At 40.2% G+C, this 24,318-nt stretch overlaps 1 protein-coding gene across 1 annotated transcript; it reads left to right on the plus strand.

Annotated features, from left to right (window-relative positions):
• The first annotated feature begins 7 nt into the window (after positions 1-7).
• On the plus strand, positions 8-24,310 carry ghrhra (growth hormone releasing hormone receptor a). The gene is made up of 13 exons (XM_086204070.1): positions 8-445; positions 1,136-1,244; positions 13,356-13,463; positions 15,594-15,694; positions 15,977-16,074; positions 16,450-16,582; positions 16,707-16,860; positions 18,063-18,123; positions 18,239-18,308; positions 18,403-18,497; positions 21,176-21,305; positions 21,876-21,917; positions 22,043-24,310. Exons 1-13 carry the CDS (start codon positions 359-361, stop codon positions 22,187-22,189), a joined length of 1,335 nt encoding a protein of 444 aa, XP_086060196.1. The 5' UTR covers positions 8-358; the 3' UTR covers positions 22,190-24,310.
• The last annotated feature ends 8 nt before the right edge of the window (positions 24,311-24,318 follow it).

The raw sequence follows: 24,318 nt of genomic DNA on the forward strand, positions 1-24,318 counted from the left end.
TCACATACACTGTATGATTGATTAATCCTTTTATTAGCTGCAAAACGCAATTCGTGACTTTAAAATTAGGCCATTGGCTGTTTTCCTTATTACATCCCTGCTGAGATATTCCTGCATCTGAGAGAGAGAGAGAGAGAGAGAGAGAGAGAGAGAGAGAGAGAGAGAGAGAGAGAGGTGCGCTCCACTCCAGCAACTTTGCATCACGCAGGGAGAATTGGGATTCATCTATTTTAGTTTTGACAGGGTACAATTTTTATTTTTTTTTTGTGACACCGAGGCTATACAGAAGTCTGTCTTTAAAAGGCGCAGGGGAACAAAGAACCTGCATTTGTGGGATATAAAGGAGCAAGATAAGAAAATGGAAACGTATTCCAAAGGGCTGCCAGGACGACACGAGAAATTCGTGCTCCTCATCTTGTGTCTTAATCTGTGGCACAGGCCTGTGGTGAGTGGAATGTTTATTCTTTTATCGCGTGTCTTGTCTTCAGTACATTAATAACGTCCCCTCATATCTGGGCCAAACGGGGCTCAAAGCGCACAGCTTCATCAAAAAGTTGCACATTTTTGCTGCTCCCAATTTTGACAAACCCACCAATTAGATAACGATCTTTTTTTTTTTTTTTTTTTAAATTACAACTCTGACATCTGTGGCGGTGTTTTTACCATGATTGTCCTCTGTCCTCAGAGCACGTGGAGAGCAAATATCCTCATTGAGCTGTGACACTGATTAGTGGTTATTGTCAAGCCTCGCGACGTGCGTCCATTAACGTCATCTAACAAAAAACCGTCTGACACACGAATTTTGCAAACACGTCCCTCAGAAAGAACCATGACATCACTATTTAATCGATAGCATAAAATCAACTGAGTCAAAAAAAAAAAATAGGTGAGGAAATTGTGATAGAAAATCACTTAGAGATTAACATTTGTTCCAAAAAGAAGAAGAACAAGAAGTTGCCAATCCCAGTGAGTGTATCTGCTGGCGTGTGTTTCTACCCTCCTGCACATGTAACTTGTGTGTGTGTGTCTATATTTGCTCCGGTTAACAAAGCTGTATCCTATATATATATATATATATATATATATATATATATATATATATATATATATATTTTAAATGTTTTATTTTTGTCAGACTGAAGCAATTCATCCGGACTGCGCCATCATCTCTCAGCACCTGAAGGCTCGGGAGGTTTGTAGCCAGAGGAGGAAGAGCGAGGCGCAAAACCAGACCGACCACAGCGGTGGGTTCATCGTGCTTTCCGTTTCTGCGCACAGACACATTGTTACTTCTTGAATTGTGAAAGAATTTTTCTTAAGTAAGCGGGACTGTTGGCTGAACTAAAAATAAGAGAAAGGTGATGAGATATTTGGAGGGGGGGGGGGGGTGTAATCACTGGCGGCCATAGAGGGGTGCCCAACCCTTGATGGATTTCTGATTGCCCCCCCCCCCCCCCACACACACACACACACCCCTGCAAAATTTGATTTATTATGGCTGATACACTTTGTACAAACGTTTGCAGCTCCAATGTTGCCAGATTGGCCACTTTTGATCAGTCTGAGTTGGGAAGAATATCATTGGGCCGACATACAATTTACACTCTTTTAGGTGTGAATTCATGTCTTGACGTTTTTATTGATTCATCCGTCATTTTGTGTTGGGGGTGGGGTAGTGGTTGGCTGGAGATAACATTCATGACAAACCAAGGACTCACCTTAAGTACCACCCCCCCCCCCCCCTCCCTTTCTGCCACTGTGTGAACACCACCAGGCGCATACCCATGTCCTTCATCCCGGTGAGGTCTTACCTGTCACCTGCATGTCCCTCCACTCCTTCTCATTGACATCATGATAACAAACCCCTCTACGTGTCTCAGTGACATCACTAAAAGCCGAGCTTGTCACCACTTTATCAGAACCTGTCCCAGAAGAACGACACTCCCCTCTGTGCGAGCGGAGAACTTAAGAATTTCAAGACTGATTTGATCTTAATTACCTCTGATGACACTGAACAATGGAGTGTGACTTTGGCGCAAAGTTTTCTTCCTCTGCTCATTATTCAGATAAATGTCTCCTGACGACTTTTACTGTCAGAGTTGATGTGTTTGTGTGTCCATCAGTGTGATGTCAACCATAGAGAGTTGGAGCGTCATGCAGTGTCAGTCATCAATGACGAGTTCCTGGGAGATAATGAACCCGTATGAGTCGCATCATATGCTGCGTACCGCCAGTAAATGTGCAAGCAAATTTAAAAAAAAAATGAATAGGACACCTCATTTGGTTTAATTTTTTATTGCATCTTTTCCAGCCAGGGAATAATGGAGTAGACTACACAAGAGTTGCACAAATAAATTATTTGGAAGTCAGCTTGTATAAAAAAAACAACAACGACAAAAAAAACTGTGATGGAGTATCAGTCATACTAAGCCCGGAACAATAGGAGATTATCTATCTTGGCTTTGACAAAAATATTGAAATGTACATTAAATTAAATCCAGAGAAGCTTAAAATTGAGGAGACAGCATAAGAAATTAAAGCATCATCTGGCTATTCCTTCAGGCCTCTCTGGAAGCACTCCCCTGATAGCCCAAACATTTCCCAATGCCATCGTTAATCCTAAATGAGGTGACATTCAAAGGGCTAAGTGTTTAGCCTCCTCGAGAGCTGGCTGTTCTTCTGCACTGAGAAGAGAAAATGCTGATCAGAGCAACAGTCACTCAGCATGAGCCTTAATTGGGAACTCCGGCTGTTAGACACACCATGGAACGTGCGACATACGACTCATTCCCCTGTGATTAAGCTCTAAAACAAAGATGTCACTCCTGGTTAAACAGTGGAAGTTTCCTCAATTCATGGTTTTAACTGTCACTCATTGTGCCTTTTGTTACATTGATGAATGACTGGAAATGTTTCTTTTCGCTTGGACTGTGCCTCTTTCTTTGGTGCCCATATCTCTAGCTAAAAATAAAATCTCTCCCGTGTCTATATGACTCCAAATTCAAAAATCTGAACTTAAGCATCAACTGCAGAGGCAGGAACTCCCTTCCGGGATATTATTCCAACAGGCACTATGATTTTTACTCATTTGTAATCAGGATAACAAAAGCAAGTCAACAAACAGCCTGAAGAAAGGGATTTGCAATGGTTGATTGAGCTGTTGAAGAACCACATGAGGTCATGTTTTGTCGGCGTGGTCGTCGATTAATCATGTCTGTCGACACACTGACCGAGTTTTGACACATCCTGATGTGGACAGAAGAAGTCATAATCAGAAATATTTTAGATATTTTTCTCTTTTTTTATTTGTTATGATCCTGGGTCAGTTGCCTCCCATAATAACTTCCAGTGCAGAAATCATGCCTTCAAATTAAGATTAAGACTTTTTTTTTCCAAGGGTGGTTTTGAGTGCCTTTTTTCTGAGCAGGAGTCAAGAGAATTTGTTAGTAGCTTGTTGTAGCTAAGCTAATGCCACTCTTTAGTTTGTGTGCTGTGTTGTGTACAGTACATATATGACTTTGTTGCTTTATTAATGTTATGTAACCTCCCCCCCCTCTCACACACACACACACACACGCACACATGGAATACCCATCATCTTTGCTAGCGCATTGTTGCGTTACAGGACCCGCAGGATAAGTAAGCTCAGACTTTATTGATTTTCATGTTTTTATTAAAGCACCAATCTTAATCTTTTCGTATTACATAGGTGTATATATTTAGATAAAAATTGATGAGTACTTCATGTCAAATAGCAAAACATATTAGTCTTCTCTGTCTCATCTATGCGAAGTGCTGAACCATAATTTTTCTGCTGCTCCCGTAAAGAAACAACACAAAACTGGCAAATGTCTTTACATTTCAGGGCAACAGTCACGCAGCAACATGCATCAAATCACCCACATCCTTTGTTTTACGCACTTGAACCACCTCAACGTGGGCTGATGCGTGTCAAATGTAATTATGGAGTTGCTGTTCTTGTCTGCTGTTCTTGTGTGGCAGCTCAGCCTGATAAGAGTCGTGTACAAGCTGTTTGCTGATAATTTTATGGTGAAGAGCCAAGGAAAATGTATTCAGATCTTTTATTTAAGTAAACATACCAATACAGCAGTGTTAAAATACTCTATTGCAATTCAAAGTCTGACATAAGTACTTGAACGTACACATGAAAGTACTGGGAGCAAATCTAGTCTTAGTTTTAAAGCACTGGTTTGTTTCCAGTTTTATTATCCAACACCGTTCGTCCTGACACATCAGTGTGTTGCTCCGAGTAACTAGAAATGAAATCTGTCAAATAAATGTTGTAGGGTCTAAAGTATTTACCTCCAAAATGTGGAGCGAGTGAAGTGAAGTGAAGCATAAAACAGCATAAAATGGAAATATTCAAGTACCATGAACATAAATGTGTTTAACTACTTTCCAGCATCAAAATAACACCTGAACCTTTGCGATGCTCACCTTCCTTTCTGTAACTTCACAAGCGACAAAAGTCTGTAAAACGTTAACATGCAAAGAACCTTAACAGTATTTTCAATGTGCGTTAACTTTCCACAAAAGTTGTAGTACAACCAGCCTGTCACCCCACGCTACATTAAAAGGAATGTGAATTTAATTGAATAGAATGAAATCCTCAGTCTTAAATAATCATGAAGTTGAGTTGCTTTTTTGAGGCACAATCCAGTTATGTTGGAAAGGGTGACCTGTGACCTATCCACTTCGTGCCGAGTGGCACACAAGGCCTTAATGTTGGAAAGTAGATTTTTTGTTTGTTTGTTTGTTTCGCATCATCAAGGATTAAAAAAACTAGAGAGATTTGGACCGTTGATCCGAAAGAAACAATTTAAAGACCTGGTGAGGTTCTGGGAACTGCAGTCTGCCCTTATCAGCTCTTTTTAGTAGATTGCTAGTTGATGTGAGAAAATTGACGTGATGGTTTGGCGGCTGTATGTTGCACTTCGTCCTCGTCTCACTTCAACATCTGATCCCTACCTATTTAACTACCACTCTCTGTTTTTTTAATTTATCTGCCACTAAGTCGCTCTCGTCTGCTCCACCATGAGATGAATTCAATCTTACAACCTGCCAGAATAATCTCATAAAGCGACATCTGATGTCCAGTAATTAAATCAAGACTAGCTTTAGCTCTGTTGTTCTCCACTGACATAAATATTTCAGCTGAGGTTGTACAACTAAGAGCGCTGCTTGGCTTTGTTTGCTCCACCTAACAAAGTGCTCATAAACATGCCACAGCCTCTGCAGTGAAATTCAAAAGCTCTTTCCCTTCTAGAGTAGATTCCTCTGACTACTAGTATTAGATCCTCGTAAACTTGAAAGGGACCTTCCTACATACAACAGGCTCGGCCCATTTCTGCTCTCACCAAGTTGTAAATGTAGAGGACAACGTCCAAATGTAGAATTAACCACAGTGGAACAAGAAACCAAAAATCTCTTAATCCCTGATAGCATTTTTGTCAGCACAGTTTTTTTTTTGTGTTTTTTTTTTTGGTAGAAACTGTACCTTTAAGTCTCCCTCTCTCTCCTTTTATCCAGCTAAGCCCCCTCCCTCTTTCAAAAGAAGTTATCAGTGGGCTGCTAATAATTTATTTTCAAGCCTTTACTTCACTGCCAATTTTAATCATCTTATTCACAATGGATTTCCTCCTGTTACAACAAGATTCATTCAACAGGGGCAGTTTGAAAGCATTGTTCTGTGGGTGTGAATTTTTCTAGCCTAGCGAGGACTGAAACAAATAGCTCCTGAAGAAATCCGACAGGAAGAGATGCAGTTTTCTGCTGTTTGCTGACACGGCTGCATTTTCAAGCCTAATAAAGACGACAGGAATCGGTCTGTTTTGCTGCACGCGTTTTGAGTTTTAATGGCAGGAAACGCACAAGTGTAATTAGTGACAATGACAATAACGCTGTTGCATTTTAGTGTCCGAGTCAAGCAGTGAGCCAGCAGGCTTAACAGACCCTGAGAATGGTGTGTTTTTCTGCTGCAAAATGGTTTATAAAAGAACAAGCTGTGTCTAGATTTGTCTCCACGATAATGCATTTGTTTTCCACAAATGTAGCAAACATATGTATGTTCATTCATCATGTCATTTGCCCTTTTCAGAGTGATACCGACCAATATGAGCCAAGTATATTAATGTACTATACAAAGCTTTTTATATATATAGGATGGAGCCTACCCCAGCTGACATCGGGTGAGAGGCGGGGTTCACCCTGGACGGGTCGCCAGTCCATTGCAGGGCCGCAGGAGCAATTAGGGGCTCCTTAACTTGCTCAAAGATACTTGGACATGGTCACCGGGGGAAGTGAGGATCGAACCAGCAACCCTTTGGTTGCTAGACGGCCACTCTACCTCTGAGCCAGGCCTGCCCCCATATAAATAAATCCACGGTATAAATATTTTATGCTTTAATTTCACACTACTCTGGGTCCCCTGAACAAATAATCTTGGTGGTTTTCGGCAACAATTTAGAACAAACAGGATGGCAATTTGTCAAATTCTTTTTCCTGCACAGACTGAAGCAAAAATATTTGTCCCCAGATTTTGATTAAAGGAATACTACAGCAACACAGAGGACAAATACCAGAAGGAATAGCAGCGGAATGTGACTGTTAGCATAAATCAAGCACATTAACGCGGATGGCATTAAGGAACCTTTTGCTGTAGAAAAGCAGTATCAAAGTAGCAAAGCTACAGCAAAGAAGCTTTTTCTCAAGAAAATATTTGGGATTGTTTAATAAAACACAAATTATGTGTAAACTAATTGCGATAAAAACTTGTCAGAGTCATACCGACCAATACAAGCCAAGTATATTAATGTACAACGCAAAGTTTTTTCAGATTAAAATAACATTTGTAATGCATACATATGTTCAGAGAGCCAAAGTACAACACTGACTGTGATGGAGTTTAAATCGAGTTGTGCCTCCAGCAGCAGCAATGAATCTTAATCAGAATTTAAAAAAAAAACGAATTTAAATCACAGGGGCTGCACGGTGGTGCAGTGGTTTGCACTGTGGCCTCACAGCAAGAAGGTTCCGGGTTCGAGTCCCGGCTCGGGCGCGGGATCTTTCTGTGTGGAGTCTCCATGTTCTCCCCGTGCCTACGTGGGTTCTCTCTGGTACTCCGGCTTCCTCCCACAGTCCAAAGACATGCAATTTGGGGACGAGGCTGATTGATACTCTAAATTGACTGTAGGTATGAATGTGAGTGTGAATGGTTGTTCGTCTCTGTATGTTGGCCCTGTGATGGACTGGTGACCTGTCCGGGGTGAACCCCGCCTCTCGCCCCTAGATGCTGGGATAGGCTCCAGCCCCCCCGCGACCCTTACTAGTAAGGAATAAGCAGAAGATGACGATGGATGGAATTTAAATCACACCATTTCCATGTAAACTGATTTGAAACTGAATTTCAAAATATTCAGTTCTCGTGATTTAATTTCAGTTTCTGTTGACACGTAACAGTATTTCTGCTCATAAATATAATCAGGTCTGGTGCACAATACCTTTACCAAAGTAAAAGTAAAAATAACTAAATAAAATAGTATTCTGGTAAAAGTAAAAGTAAATTAAATTAAAATGAAAAATTCCATTGCAGTAAAAGTAGAGAAGGATTTGACATTGAGTTAACTTAAGTATCATAAGTACACATTCTACATGATGTTTGTGTAAACCTTTTCCTGAGGACATTCAAGGATAGAACCTCCAAAGGTCATTTTAGAGGTCAAGTGTTCCAGTTGGACTGCTCTAGTTATGTCCTCTTGAAGTTATCAGGTTTCAAATTTTTAAAGTAACCAAAGGGTTTAGATCAACGTAGTAGCATAAAAGTATAAAGTCCTCTAAATTGTGAATACTCAGTTTACTCTTATAGCGTAATGAAGTGCAGTACTTAAGTACAAATACGCAGATGTCGTGTGTATAGAAATCTGCTGTGTAAAACCCCCACAATCATGGCATGGCACCACCCCCGAGACAACTTCTCAGAGAGAAAACGTTCAGTGAACTGACAAAAGATGCAAAAGTGCATTTCAATAGATTCCCTCTGCGTCTCCTGTATCCTCGACTTCAGGAATATCAGTTTGAGTCAACCTGACAGCGAGAGGGGAGATACTGACATTAAATCAACCAACTTCCTGGTCCTCGGTGAATCCCCGCGCAGCCCTGCTTCACTATCGTGGGTTACGTCGGCGGTGACATTATTTTCATCGCACCATCTGAGTGGATGCAAATGAAGGGTCTCTGAGATAAGGAAACACAGGAGAAAAGAGCGGATAATGCATTGGATATTCTGGCTTTGTTCAAATGAAAGAACACAGGGAGGTGGCTGCCTGTAGCCGCGCTCTGCCTCACCTGGAGAATATAGCAACATATGAAGACTGTCTCATGATCAGTTTGAATCAAACGCCAGTGCTAAAGTGTAGTATTTTTCATCAGGTTTTCTTCTACTAAAGAGGTGTTCTTTTGACATCTTGCATACCCAAGTATTTTCTTACATTAGTGATATGATCATTTTTTTTATCCATGAGTGAATAATGACATATGTCAATGTTAATCACTTACTGAAATCTTTTTACACTCATTCTGGCACAGATATACATGGTCCCCATCTGAAGGCTGCAGGGATAGGCTCCAGCCCCCCCGTGGCCCTTAACAGGATAAGTGGAGAAAATGGATGGATGGATGGACTTTCCCTTTAGCTGTAACTGTTTGTTTTGTATCTATTTTTTTAATTTTATATCAGTGAAAACACTGATGACATATAATCACAGAAACCCCCCCCCCCCCCCAAAAAAAAATGACATTATTTTTACTGGAATATGAAGTGAAAAAAGTGAATTTGAATTTCAAGCTTCTTTGTTTGGCATAGTGATGCATAGAGCACCCCCTAATGTCCAGATGCTAACCTGCTAACTATCGCTAATCAAGCAGGTAGTATGTATGTTCCCTATTCAACATTTAACATGGTAGCATACAAACATATTGTCATAAGCAGCAAACTATGGCTGATATAAGTGAGGCGCCAATTATTATTATTATTATTATCATCATCATCATTGTTATTATTATTATTAGTGTACGCCAAATTGCATTCAATTCATTCAATATTTGTTGAGGTATTTTATTCAGATTGAAGTGGGACAATGGTTCCCAAACTTTTAAAGCCCAGTACTTTCTGAAACATTCAACCTCCTGCTGTGTACTTCTTTATCGCCACAGAACTCCCATAAGATGTTTGTTTTTTCCCTCTGGGTCCTGTCAGTATAACAATCATGAAACACCGTAGGTCTATTATATCATGACATGACAGTGTTATTGACAGCTGTGGCTCCTTATTCAGCCCCAGAAGCTTCTCACAATTCATCAAAAATAACATGAGTGACTTCTCACAAGCATGCACTGACTGACTGCTGACACCAGCTGTGCCATCACCACTAGTGGCTATGCTAACACAGCTAAGTTGCCACGGTAGCTTCATCAGACATGGTACTAGGGGCCCCGCGGCAGATGGTTTTCACTGTCAGGATTCTGTCTTCAGTGTTCTGGGTCCACTGACTGACAGCCGTGGCTTTGGGACAAGGTTGTCTCAACCATTTATCCATATTTGCACAGGTCAGGCTACATATTTGGTGTGAAAGGCCCTCATTTTTTCCGATCCAGGCGGAAATGAACATATTTGGGGCATAGGCTATCCCTAGAGGACACTCTCTTCTCTGCTTCTGTTTGGCTACTTAGTGCCTAGTTTAGGCATATAGAGAGAGATCCAGAGAACGAGAAGAAGAAGGTTTTTCACAGAGTGCATGTGGGAAAAAATTAAAACAGATTTATTTTTGACGCAGGATTTTTAAAGGATACAACAGGTTTTTTTTGGTGCATACCCAAAAGACAGTGTAGCTGCGTACCCCTGGGGGTACACATACCCTAGTTTGGGAATCATGGACCTAATGGAAAGGTCATCATTTATCCTCTGGGTGCCATGAATATCTGTATAAAATTCCATCGAGATCTATTCAGCGACTGTTGACATCTTTCACACTATTTTTAACTGTCTTCTAATTTCTAACTATCTTATTATGGCCAAAACATCAACTGCATTTCTACTATCTCCATCTTAGCTCACCGCATACCATATGAAACCTTTTCTGCTATCAACATCCTCACACAATGCCCACAACATGAAAACCCCTCTGATGTAGGTAATCAAAGACGGATATTTTGATAGGATCCTCCAGCCAGCCAATTTTACATCCACCCCGCTTCAAGACTTCCAAAGATCTAAATCCTTCTTTTTCTTATCTTACAGTTCAGGTTTTCTTAACAATGAGCATTACATCCTCACATAGCTGCGAGAGTGCTTGGAGACTCTTATCTCGTGAAAACAGAAATTGTTACGATGCCAAATTACCTGCAAACGCAGCTCCATCAGATTTAAATGTGTAGCCAGCGACTGGTTATTTTCTGTCTCTGACTGTTCTTTGACATTGATCCTTCAAATAAATGTTAATTATATGTTACATAGCTTAAGTTGTTGGCTTTTTACTGACAACCATGATGACTTTAATGTTGATTGCTTATGGAATGCCCTTGAAATAGGGCGGTAGACGTGATAAGTTCTGATTTGATAAGTAAAGCCAATTCTGAGGTGCCTTTAAGCTGCATTCCTTCCAACAATCAGAGCCTCTTTCAGTGTTTCGTTAATACTCAAGTGTTCGTTATGGTCCCATGCATTTTTAGAGTAAAGCAGGAAACAGCCTGCCTGTAGGGTGTTGCTACTATGGCAGTGTATGTATTTCAAGTCCAATCACTCTGTTTGCAAAAAAAAAAAAAAAAGGACAAAAAACAAGATGGCAGCAGCCAAAATGCTGTTCAAATCAGAGTGTTATATATCACTCTTGCACTGTCTATATGGCTTATACCTCAATGATTATAATATCATAAAGTAAATTTAGTAATGGTATTAACTTGTAAATTAGGGGAAATGGAATGCAACATAGATGTCAAGCGTTTAGAAGACTCTTAAAGAAGACAGTTTACAAACTTCTATTTGTGTAGTTGCAGGTACAGGAGGTGGTGTAGCAGCTAAGTGGAAGGTGTGGGGTTTGTTCCCAGTTCACCCAGTGACTGTGTCAAAGGAAGCCACTGAACTGCTCTTGATAACCATGTCCTGTTTGCATAAATGTGCCTGCAGTCTTCCATAGCAGCCTCCACCAGAATATTAAGACGCGTAGTCCATAAATGCAAGTCCATTTACCATATGTGTAAATAATTATGATGAAACAAATGACTGCATCAGCACAAAAGTGGTTCTCCTACATCCTGTGAAGAGTAAGAACCCTGATTTAACATGCAGTTAGCTGTGCTTATGTTCTACTCAGAAATCACTCCAGGCCTTTTTCTTTTTCTTTGCATTTTACATTCCTTGAAACTTACAGTGGTTGTGGAATTTCAACTTTTTTTCAGAGAAGTGATTTCCTGCAGAAACTCTATTTGATATCTATTTGGTCTTACTTTAGCCTTGGGGATAAAATAATAAGAAAAATTGCTTAGTCTTTTCTTTTTCTTCAACGCTATTGTTGACATTTTAATAAAGTTGGGTGGAGATTTAGTTCACCCCAGCATATCCTGCAGGTTTCGTCAGTTGAATCCTATGAGTCAGAGGTTTTAGAGAGACGTTGGTTGGTCAGATATGTTACTTAACTGATTTCAGGTAAGCTCGAGTTTAAGCAGAGTCTATAAAATGTTGATGGAAAAACCTGCAGAGTGTGACATAAAGCAGATGCTCTTACCGGATTGGGTTTACGGGAGCATGACGGGGATAGCCCATTTCTGCTGGATTGCAGCTCGAGCCTGTCAGCTGATCTTAGCAATTGATTTATCAAGTCAGGATTAACAGAAAATTCCATTTTGGGGATCCTGTTATGGGCAAGTGTAACTGTAGCGAGTGGGATTCAGGTCAGTGTGTATTCATAGTCTGTAGAACAATTTCAGAGGACAAAATACAAACCAATAAAATGATTGCCCTTTTCCTTAATGTCATGAATATTTTTCTGATTATCCAGAGGTGGCCCCAATGTGAAAACTACACGTTCAAAAATGAAGGGAAAAAAAAAGCCCTCATACTTCAGAACAGCATTTCAGAACTTTTACTGAATTGATAAGACAGACATCAAAACAGATTAAGCTTCCCACAACCTGCACAATCCCAGCGTTGAGGAGCTGAGTGAATCGGATGGTCGCCATGTTTTCAGGCTGTCTGGTTTCTAGGAGAGATTTGAGCGACAGCTTTCGTCTGGCAGACACAAGTATTCAGTTGCTGCTAATGTGACGACACGTAAAGTGACAGACAGGAAGAAGTAAGGCCGAATTAGATGTGAAAAGATGAAAAAAAATTTACTCTGCACATGGAAGATAATTCATAGTATTTTTTAGGTATTAACAGCAAAACAATCTCTCCATTGTCAGTTTGAATGAATAAATATTATAAGAGAAAACCAAGACGGCTGTCGGAGTAATAGTGACCAAAAATTTCTGCATACAAAAAATAAAGTATACAGAACAACACAACACAGCCCGAAGGGAAAAGGTTGTGCTTTGAAGGCACATTTATCTGCCTCCTCACATTTACAAGGACTTGAAAGGATGTTTCGCAGGAGATGTTCAGTGTTGACTGATACTTGAATATCTGTCAGTGACAACTTCGCGCATGTCCATCACATGCATCGTCTATTGTTGTCTGGGAGATTGAAAGCTGTGGTTTTTCCTCCCCTCATTTGTGTTATTAATAGAGGGGTAAGAAACATTCTAAAAGCTGTTTTAAACAAGATTTTCCCACTTTTAGCAGAAGTCTCAGTTCTATTAATCAATGAAGCGTTTGGAATATGGATGCTTGCATCTGCAGCCTCTGGCTCGCACCTGCTTTCATCGTTAAAAGCAACAAATGTTTAGCACAGCAAGCTTAAGCGCTAGATGCTTTTAAAGTTAGATATTAAAATACCCCGATACATGCCGACATATTTGACTGCCTCCAATCCGTACTGATGTTTTGTGTTCCTGCGTCTGCGTCGTCTGTCTGTTTCTCTCATATGATTGTTCGTTATGTTCCGTTATGCCATTTTATACTAATTAATTAATACAAGCACTTATAAAAGGAAACAATTGCTGCTCTGCCTCTGCTTGGTAAGACCACAGGTATTCATTTAAAAAGGTAAACAGATATCAAGGATGTGTTGCTGAGTTTTTTGCTATGCTCTCCAGTTGTCAAACATCCATGAACACGGTTTGAAAAGGTAGTGGGTGACAAGTAGACACGGCCATCATGATCCTCCTCTTGTTTTTGTTTATAGGATGTAAAACCGAGTGGGATGAGATCAAATGTTGGCTGAGAGCTGACGTCGGGCAGGTGGTCAATGTTTCCTGCTCTGAGCTCTTCCAGCATTTCTCCAGCAATCAAGGTTGGTTCAATATCACGCCCAATCCGAGCAAACGGACTAGAGAAATATCTGCTTCGATAGGCTGCTATGTTAAGATACAGATGCTAATGTCCAGATCTGCTCTTGTGTTGCATCTCCAACATTGCTAACATAGACAAGAGTCAATCTGATGAATTTATTCATATATTTTCAAGATTTGCACAACTGTAAATATATAGGATGCATCTCATTTTATTGCATTTCATTGCCTCCTATATTTTATAGGAATACTTTTTGTGCAAAGTCCATTGTATTCCTTTCACTGGCGAATTCAGTGTCACTTGTTTTTTCAATACAGCTTACTGTGACCTAGGGACTCCAAATCAGTACAGACTACTGTATTTTATTGTCTCCTACATGCTAGGTGAATAGTTCACTTCCAAGTCCATTATTGTGTCATATAATGTGACTGTGCAGCGGAAGTGTGCAGGAATGTTTTGATGCTTTCTGTTGGCGAAGCTGCGGGTGATTGATAAGTAATTCCGTGGCGTCTCTGGATTTGGATCTGGACGTTTGTGTTTCTGTTTTTCACCTCTGTAGCAACACTCCTGTCTCATTTGTAAAACCCAAACTTATTCCAAAACTGGGCTTCAGTTTCTTCACTGTCTCTCAGTATCTCTGAGGAAATGAAGATGGAAGCTTGCCATATTGATACGTATCGATTTTCCAGCAATTCTCCGCCAGCTTTTTAATGATACAGGCTGCCTAAATCAGTGCAGTAGCTTTTAACACATTCAGCCTGCCGCGCCTCGGTGCATCCGTGAAGCTTTACCCCCTTTTGTCATTTCCCCACAGTGTTGAACTTCTTATGTTATTGATTGTTTTCTCATGTAAAACACACACACACACACACACACACACACACACACACACACACACACACACACACACTCTCTCTCTCTCTCTCTCTCTCTCTCTCTCTCTCACTCTCTCTCAAGAGCAGAAACCTTGAAAGAAGACAAAATATTAGGTCACATCACGATCTGAATTGCATCCACCCTAAAAAAAAATCACCCACATCTTTTCTGTCTGCAGTGCATCTGGCAGCATGATTCCTGTTTACTCAGCTCAAAGAGAATATTAAAAACTTTGTGTGAATCTTTGCCAAAATTGACACACAACAGCATCGCAAATGCATTTTTGCATACATTGAAATGTACATGACTCATCATATAGTCTCAACCCATTAAGAGAGGAGTGCAGGGATAAATCAAGCTGAACACCGTCTGCAGACACTCGCCATTTCCGAATGGACGCTAACCAGGAGTAAATGTCAGAACAAGGACATGAAAGCATCGGATACTTTTTGACTGAAAGCACTCACGGAGTGAAATGGTCCAAGAGAGGAAATGTCAGTGAGCCAGTCTAAATGCGGTGATATTTAAGTGCATTAAAAAGAAAACTTTCCATAACAATTGGGCTGCAGTATGGAGTTTTAAGTCCGTGATAAAGGAGGGAAAATAAATGATGGTTCTGGTTGTCAGATTATTTAATGTTTTTCAACCAGAACTTTATCTGTTAGCCACCACTCACGTATTTGTCAGATCTTGTCTAAAAAGCAGATCTATTACATCTACAAGTTTACAGCTAATAGCTGCAATAACAATCATAAACCCCTTGAAAAATTGCAACCTCCTGCTAAATCCATTACGGTTCTACTGTGAATGTGCGTCAAAGTTTTAGGGTTTGGCATATTACCAAGACAAAATATACAGTAGGGAACTTTCTCATCAACTCAGGAAGCTTTTTGTCACAAACTTTTGAACAGATGCACCAAGGTCCAAATGAAGGTCCTGTTGTTTTGTTCCTGCCCCTCAAAAATGGCTCCACTGGGGATAAGTCTTTCCAGTGTCCAGTGTTGCAGGAACTGTCAGGGTGAAACACATGCCTTATCTAAATCTATGTTCGTGTAAACTCCAAGTTTAAGCCAAATGAGGGCACAGAGGGGATTAAAAACTGAGATGAAGCACAAGAGTTTCAAGATTTGTTGTGTTTTGCAGTCATGTTGCTTGCGTATTAGAGTGTGTAACAGGGTTGAAGTTGAGACAGAAATGTATAAGTCTGATTGGAATGTAAAAATTACTTGTGTCTTTATGCTTGCATCCACATTAGGGTATGTTTACAGGAACTGCACTGTAGATGGTTGGTCAGACATGTATCCACCCTACGAGGAGGCCTGTGCTTTCAGTGATGACAGCGAACCTGAATCGGAGGTACAGAGTTGGTGGTTGTTGTTGTAATTCTGCCAATCAGTTAACATATTGTTTCCACTTCCTCTTTACTCCCTCACTTCCTCTTCGCTTCAGACATATTTGCATGTTTATGATTCCGAGTTCTAAATATAAAAACGTAAACCGGCCTGATTGAAAATGTAATATTTCAGGTGACGTTTTAATATTTGGGGCCATTTCCCATTTTCTGACAGTATCTCAGCGAAACAGATCATCCCGCAGTTTCCCAACAGTCTAACGTCCACTCTGTCTCTCTGTCCCCAGACCATTTACCTCTCCATGTTCAGACAGGTTTACACTGTGGGCTACGCCACCTCTCTCATCTCCCTCATAACAGCCATAGTGGTGTTCACAGCCTTTAGGTAAGAAAATAAATCAGCGCTGCAGCACAAGTTACCCAAAAAGTGTATTTTTCCAATCAAGTACTCATAAATAGGTGTATTTCGTTCACTGAGAGTTTTTTTTTTTTTTTTAATATCCTCGTTCCAAAATTTAGACAAAGTTAGTCATGTATATTTAGCATGGAGCTAATGGAGACGGACTGCTGTGTTCAGGTGGGAGCGGAAAAACATCTTTGTGAGCTCAAGACATATTTGTGAGTACTTGAATCAAAATTTGAATAAAGTACCACTTTAAATACAGTATTATATAGCCAATCATATTTCCTGTCTAGATATTGTTTGATGTTTATTTATATGTGTCCATTCCTCAGTGGTTTCTTTTTCTATTGTGTTCAGAAAGTTCCACTGCACCAGGAACTACATCCACATCAACTTGTTCTCCTCCTTCGTCCTGAGAGCCAGTGCTGTTTTCATTAAGGACACTGTGCTCTTTGCTGATGAGACCTTGGACCACTGCTCCATGTCAACGGTGAGCAACGTTTCAGCAGATTCAGTTGAATGTTAGAAAAAGACAGGAAGGAGGAGTGAGAGGGGAAGACGTCCATTTCTTTCATCTGATGTACTGGAACTCTGCTTTGTTGTGCTCTCTCTAGACAGCGTGCAAGTCCGCCGTGGCTTTCTTCCAGTTCAGCATCCTGGCTAATTACTTTTGGTTGCTGGTGGAGGGCATGTATCTGCAGACACTCCTGGCTCTAACCTTCGTCTCTCAGAGGAAATACTTCTGGTGGTACATTCTGATTGGTTGGGGTGAGTAGGGTGACTCAAGGGGATGTCATTCATGACCCTGTGTTTCATCACCTTGTGGGCGTATCAGTGTCTCTGTTAGTTTATTTCACATATTTGCATGCATTGGCATGGCCCATGGGAGACACCCGTCCCAGCACTGAATATGGTAGCACTTGCTTCCATTTGCTTTCTCTGTTGTCTTTTGTCTTCCTGAGCTTTCTATGGATGTTTGAAAAGCTTTCCCTTTGTTTTCTCTTTAGTCTTCCGGAGCTGTACTTATTTTACCCTGTGTTGCTCAATTGTTTTGTACTGTCTTCCATCCCATTGTCTTTATTGTTTCCTGTTTGCGGTATATTTTCCTGTTGAAGCTGGTTCTCTCAGGCGCTTCCTGGTTCTGTCCTTGTCTTTTGGACACAATCCTGCTACCAGGGGACAAGCCAAACCTGCAAGCCTGCCCGACAAGCTCAGCTGAGAAATGGCTGCTGTTCGTTGCTGACAGACAGGAACGGAATTTTGGAGCATAGAACTAAACTTTCTGAAATATTTTTCACTGGTGGCAGTGGCTGCAGTTGGCAAAACAAAGGGAAATGTGTGACAACGGAGAGGATGGTTGGAGCATCTAGTGTGACAGCAGGACAGATGCTCAGAGGAGCTCCTGCAGTGTTCAAGCAGGGGCTGAATCACTCCTAACATCTCACAAGGAGCTGCTGAATCCTCACCATTCAGACAAACCCTCGGCGCAGTAAGAAGGATTGTCTTGCACTCTGTAGACAACAAACTGCAGAGGAGGATATTGGCTATTTAGCTTTTCAAACACAAATTATATGTCCCTGCACACCCCTGCAGATCTAGGAAAAAATATCTAGGTCTACACTGACATCTGTGTCTTTTTTTTCTTCCAACCCAGTAATGATAAAACTGTGTATTCTTTTTTTTTGTATGAATTTGCTACGTCTAACTGGAACTCCGTGTCCAGATGTGTTGCTCTTTCGAGTTTCTCACAGTTTTGTTTCCTGATTATCTCACTCACCCTCCTGTCTCCTGCTTTTATTCTGTGCCCATTTCTTCTTTTGCCTTGGAAATGCAAATAGGATAAAGAGAAATTTTGTACACAGAACAAACACACCGCTGAAATGTGCCTGAAGCATATAAGTGTGATTCCACTCCTAATTTTACTCACTTAATGCAAACAGCAGGGATTAATCTTGGCTTTTACTTTGTAGGGCTCCCGTCAACAGTTCTCATATTTTGGGTGTTGACCAGAGTCCTCTATGACGACAGAGGGTATGTTATATCATTTTTATAAGAACTCGCACCAGTGATAGTATTTGTTTATTATTCAGATGGAGTGTAATGTCATTTTAAGTCTGAATTAACATAAATTCAATTATAATTGCAGTTGCTGGGATGACACAGACGATGTTCGTATTTGGTGGATTATTAAAGGACCAATAACAGCATCGCTACTGGTGAGTGCACAGCTTTTGGATTCCAATTAAAAAAACAGAGGATGTTTTAGGATTGTGTGTGTGATGGAGATAATGGTTCATGTGTCTCCATCAGGTCAACATCGTCATCTTCATCAACGTCATCCGGATTCTGGTGCAAAAGCTCAAATCATCGGCGATGACAGGAAACAGTGACACCGGACATTTTATGTGAGTCACATCTTACAAACGCATGAATTGTGACCTTTAAGGACCCCACAGGAAAGTTTTACACCATAAAAATGCTCATGCACTTTTTTTTTAACTAAATAAATCAAAAGGACTTCTACTCTTTCTTCCTCAGTGAAAAATGACCATACAAATATAGATCTCGTACGTCTCTGTCTCCCGAGCACTTAGAGGAAAGCAGATTTAGGGTGATTTGAGAGAAACAGATGAATGCGCAAACATCTGGTGGGTGTTAAAGACAGTGCAGCGAAGCTCAAACATCCAGATTAAGTTATAATAATATTTGGAGTTATTGAGTTATGTGTGAAGGCATTGCCTGGGAAATTTAGCGCGGCTGTTTCTATTACACTGCTACGCATGGTAGCTTGATGCTGACGTGGTATCTGGTACCACAGTATTTCACAGAGTGGAGTAGTGATTTGTAAGATGAGTTTTTAACAGCAGGATTGTTGAATCTTCCGATTTAAGTGCAGCTTCCGTCCACTTTGATGACTCTGCAAACACTGAGGCTGTTTTCCTTCCATTCTTCTTTCTCCGGAGGAACAAATAAATCAAGACCGTACTGGATGACTTCCAGTGTACTCATGGAGAAAATGATGGATAAATATTGGGGGCATGTAGTTTAGCAACAAGAATAATTTACAGCAGTGGAAAAACCAGACATCAAATCAGCAAAAATCTAACAGTTTGTTCCTCATACCATAATTGTTACCGCATATCAAGCTTGCACTTATTAAGGTTTCTGTTTCTGTGACTGATTTTTATTGGTTTCCTTCCAGACGACTACAGTAGCTGCAGGTGTTGGTATCGATCTATTTGATTGATATTTTAACAACTGATTGACTTGCCTGGAATTCCGAGCAGACATACAGGCTCCACGCTGATTCTCAGACTTTTCCTCTATTGCCTCAATGAGGTTGAGCAGTAGACTTTAGAGATGCACTGAAATTACCTTCATTGTATAGAAGTTTGACTAAATACCCGCAGCAGTCACGACACCTTCGCCACCCTCATATTGCACTTCGTGTTCGGTGCTAATTAGCTTGTACTAGCATGTCAAACCAACCAACATAGAAGATGGACATTACATAGTTTGATGTTTGCATGACGTCAACAGAACATCATCATGGGGAGTCAAAGGTGAAAAACATCACCTACGAAGAAAGAAGCCTCTGCACTCATTCATATTCAACTGTTGATCATCTCGCAAAGTTTAACGGAAGAGTATGAATATTAAAATTGAAGCCTTGTATTTGCGGTGGGGTAAAGTAACGAAGTAGAAACTTCTGAGTACCGTACTTTCACATGGATACTTTTGATTTTCACTCTATATTTCTCGTTAAATATTTTACTTTTGACTCAACCATACTTCTGTGACTCTTTTCATGTCTTCTTACTTCTCACTGGAGAAATTCTGACACACTGGCGGCGATAAAGGCGACGGCAGATAATCATGCTGATATTTTTTAAAACGTACTGTTCTTACCATGAAAAAACCTACTATTCTACCTTGAAGAACTTTCCAACGGACCTGAGAAAACATGTTGCAAGACACGCTGCGAGGATCTGTTTAAAAAAAACCTTTTACTTAGCAACCGCTCAGTATGATGGTACGACTGCTCAGTGAGAAGTTCAGGTTAGAAATGCAGTGCAGTTTCTTCAAAGTTGTGTCAAAGGAAAAAGTGAGCCGATGGATTCCCAGCATATAAATCCAAGAGAAAACATTCAGGGATGAATCGTAGGTTTCTTCTTCTGACATTGGTTTGGTGCAGACTCTTGTGCAGCAGAATAAATTTAGAATGAGAGCACATAAAAATAGCACAGTACCACAAATAGATGTCGTGTTCTGTGCCACCGTAGCAGGATCGTTCCTCTCGTTCTAATGTTTCACACGTCATCTCTGCTTCATCTCTGTCTTACAATCCCCAATCTGATTCGGATGGATCTGTGACGCGAACACGCAGGTGTGACAAAAGACGATCGCAATCCAATCATGAGCTTGAAAAGATGACATTTGAAATGCTTGAATCTCGTACCAGCCAGGGGTGTGACTTGATTTGATATTTCAACCAGAACCTTACAGTCACGTCTTGGTAAGTCTGTCAGCTTTACTGAGAAGCTTTGAATCGGATATATTCACCCGAGGACAAAATCATGTGCAACTGTGTCTCTTGGGGCGAGATCAGCTGCTGTTCATCCATCTGCGATTGATTAGGAATCGGCTGCGTTGATGATTCTTATCCAGCGACCTCAGCTATTTACGCACCGCAAGAAAAAACATGAGGAAAAATAATGTCACCCCGATAAGACAGTAACATTTACATGATTAAACCTTTCTTATCTCATGTCAACCAAGACAAAGAACCAGTTTTGAATCGTGACATTTAATCCAGCTGATTGGCTTGATGATGATGATGATGATGATGATGATAATGCTCTATTAAATGCCGTTTATCATTAAAAACAACATTAACCTTAATTTCACTAAACTTAACAAAATATTTCTTATCACCTTTGTCTTTTACCCTTTAAAACTGATTAGAATCTGATTAAGCTTTGAATCAAATGTGAATATTTTAAGTTTTAGAAGCTTTTTATATAAGGTCTGCATTCTCATGCAATGATTTCATCGTTCTTTCTCTGTGACTGGTTCCTCTAAGGAGGCTGGCTAAATCCACTCTGTTCCTCATCCCTTTGTTTGGGATGCACTACACTGTATTTGCCTTCTTGCCTGAGAACACCGGAGTGGCAGCCAGACTCTACATCGAGCTGGGACTGGGATCCTTTCAGGTACGCAGCGCAGATTCAAAGGATAAATCGCGAGTGTTTCTCAAAGATGAATAATTTACAATAGGATGCTCTCAAAATAGGCAGACGTGTTGTCATAGTGGGAAAATGAATGCTAGTTATATCTTATAACTCCAGGCTCGATGAGAGCTGTAGGTGCTGGGCTTTCAGTAAAATACAACAGGCTGCCGTCATGTGATCTTTATTCTTTTTCCCACAAAAACTAAGAAATTATTATATGCGTATAAATGTAAAACCAGGAGGATTAATTAATTTCTGTATCTGTTTACTAAACCTGCTGGATTTTTGCGGGATTATGCACAGAAATGTCTACATAACCTTGAGTAGTAACATGTAACATGAATATTTAATGAGTTGATTTTTATGCCTTTACGGGCTTTGTATGAGGAATTTAATGTCGTTTACTATTCTTTATTTTATATATTATAGTAACAAGATTCTGTGCTGTCCAGATTGTGTTTTGTTTTATTCTTCGATGTATTTATGGAAGTTGCAAAAGCAGAAAATGCCACAAATCTTTTGAAAAAGTTACCACACTCTCTTGCTCTGCAGGGTTTTGTGGTGGCGCTGCTTTACTGCTTCATGAATGCAGAGGTAGGTGGTAAGAGACGGTGTAATAAAAATTGTTTCGTAAAAGTAACATCTCAGACCGGTGTGCTGTTGTGCTCCAGAGATGCGGCCCCTCATATTACTATGACGTTACCTCGTGTGGTCTGCAGGTCCAAACCGAGCTGCGGCGGCGGCTCTGGAAGTGTCACAACCAAAATCACCTCACCCCAGCCAAGCGAAGCATCACTCAGATCACAGCTCGAGCCCGTGGCGGCCTCAGGCAGCCTCCTTCTGTTGGCAACATCTCCTCAGTATGATTGTAACAAGTTTCAATCAGAGAAATCGGTAGAAACGAAGAACCCAAAGAACACCGGTGAGAGCGAGCGCATTAAAATGAACGGATTCATCGGCGTCAGAGGCAGCTACAGCGGCGACCAAGAAGATCAGACAGATCAGGCCTCCCTCTTGTATCACGGCTGCAAAATCCACACATTGAGGGACCTTCCTGCTTGATTTGTACTGCTGTCATGGTGATACTGTGGATTCAGAGCTGGCCCTCAGCCTAAATACAGGAGGATGGTTTCACATGCTGTTTACATGATCCTGTTTGGGTCCAAAAATGAGCAAATTCTGAATGATTCCACAGAAGCAGCTGTGGAAACAAGGACTATTTGAACTTGGCTAGATTATGTGGATCGAGCTTTTCTTGTCCAATTATTCTGTGTTGGACTGAAAAGAAGCAGTTACACTTCAATGGCATTCTGTAGTGTAGAACTAATGTGACCTGAGTAATCGAATTGACTTTTTCCACACTAATTCATCTTTGGCTTAAAAGCAGTTTGCAACCATCAAGATCCGACAGAGTAGTGAAACTGTCACACATTGGTACCTCGCATCTCAAAAGCCATCTTTGTTTTGTTTGTTTTAAAAAGCCAAACGCAGTATTTGTGAACAACTTTGTTTTCTCTGCATTTGAGTTTTCTATGCGGTTGCCTGATTTGAACCTTTTTTTCGAAAGACTGAACATTTAAGTATTAAAACATGTTTGTTCCTCTTTGACCCAAAATCAAGGCCACATTCTTGCTGGATAAAATGTGTTTTGTGCTGTGCCCCGTCCTCAAAAGTGCAACTCTACACTACAGAACAATTCCTGCGTTTGGTTTTCCACACAGACGATCGGACCCGTACCATGGATGACCAGCTCACACTTTACAAAACCACTTCAATAAATTTTAAATAAATTTCCCTTTTAAGGCCCAGAAAAAAACCCAAAAAAACCTATAGGTGATGGGTCCCATGTGAACAAACATGCGCATCAAACATGTTAACTATTTACGTTCAAATGTCTCTGAGTTTTGTGTGAAGTTCTCAAATTGTGGCTTTGCTCTCTGTTGTTAGAGATGTTACATGTCGAAACCAAATCTCCAAGGGCTTTAAAAATGTTGAGTTTTACTGTCTTCATACGTTGACTTGCACGTTTTTTTCTCTGTTGGTTCGAAGCTTTTGAACAGGGAAGGATCACCGCTATCCTCCATATTAGTAGATGCTCTACGCTGGCAACCAGAACTTAGTATTCATTTTCACTTTTTTTAAGAGAACATGAATTCTAACACTGTACACTACCATTAGGCACTTTGACTATAATTGTCAGTAGACACATTGATGCACTTTATTTTATATAAAATATATTTACATTGTTGTTCCATTGTTGTGGTTATAATGAAGGTTGGCTTACTGTATGTGAGGAAAAGCACACTAAAAGATTTAATAATAAAACGTATAAATAAAATCAAAATATATTACTGACAATTATTTATCTGCACAAGATTTCTTATTTTAAATTAAATGTATTTAGTTGTATGCACTCTTCATTCATTTTAAGAACTGCTTTCATCGGTTTTCAATATTGCATTTGGATAAAAGGAAAACAAAAACATACATTAAGTCAGATCAATAATGGATGTAATTTCTAATAATTCTAACAAGTCATACAAAAGGTATCTGACTGAGGCGTCTTTCCCATGCAGTCCATTTACCAGAGACATATGGTGCATATGAAATCTCTGGCCTAATTCATGGATAAGATATTGAAATGAATCATAATCTTGACAAGTACAACAACTTACCACAGATTTATTTAGCAGTCAAATTTACATAACATTGGACATGGATGGTGGACACCAGACATATGGACACATTACATATGAAACATAGTCACAGGTAGAACATAAGCTGGATGAGGATTTATAGTTCTTTTTAGGTTGCTTATACCTTCATGAATGCTTGTCTTTACATACACATGCATACATAAAACACACTCTCCAATTTTCAAACATACTCACACAGAGATGCACATTCACACTCCGGAAATAGGTACATAAACATACATATACAAAACACTTCCACAAACAATACAGGTCTTTGTCAAGAGGTCCACCTGTGTGCC

This window comes from Aulostomus chinensis, chromosome 5 (genome assembly GCF_037954235.1).
Source record: "Aulostomus chinensis isolate RoL2024-O1b breed Wild chromosome 5, RoL_Achi_v1.0, whole genome shotgun sequence".
Lineage (NCBI taxonomy): Eukaryota > Metazoa > Chordata > Actinopteri > Syngnathiformes > Aulostomidae > Aulostomus > Aulostomus chinensis.

Bases quoted from the DNA above. Each gene is read 5' to 3' on its own strand.
- ghrhra (XM_086204070.1), top strand. From the start codon at position 359: ATGGAAACGTATTCCAAAGGGCTGCCAGGACGACACGAGAAATTCGTG. The intron at 13,464-15,593 runs GTTGGTTCAATA...CATCCACATTAG, and splicing joins GCATTTCTCCAGCAATCAAG to GGTATGTTTACAGGAACTGC. The intron at 21,918-22,042 runs GTAGGTGGTAAG...TGTGGTCTGCAG, and splicing joins ACTGCTTCATGAATGCAGAG to GTCCAAACCGAGCTGCGGCG.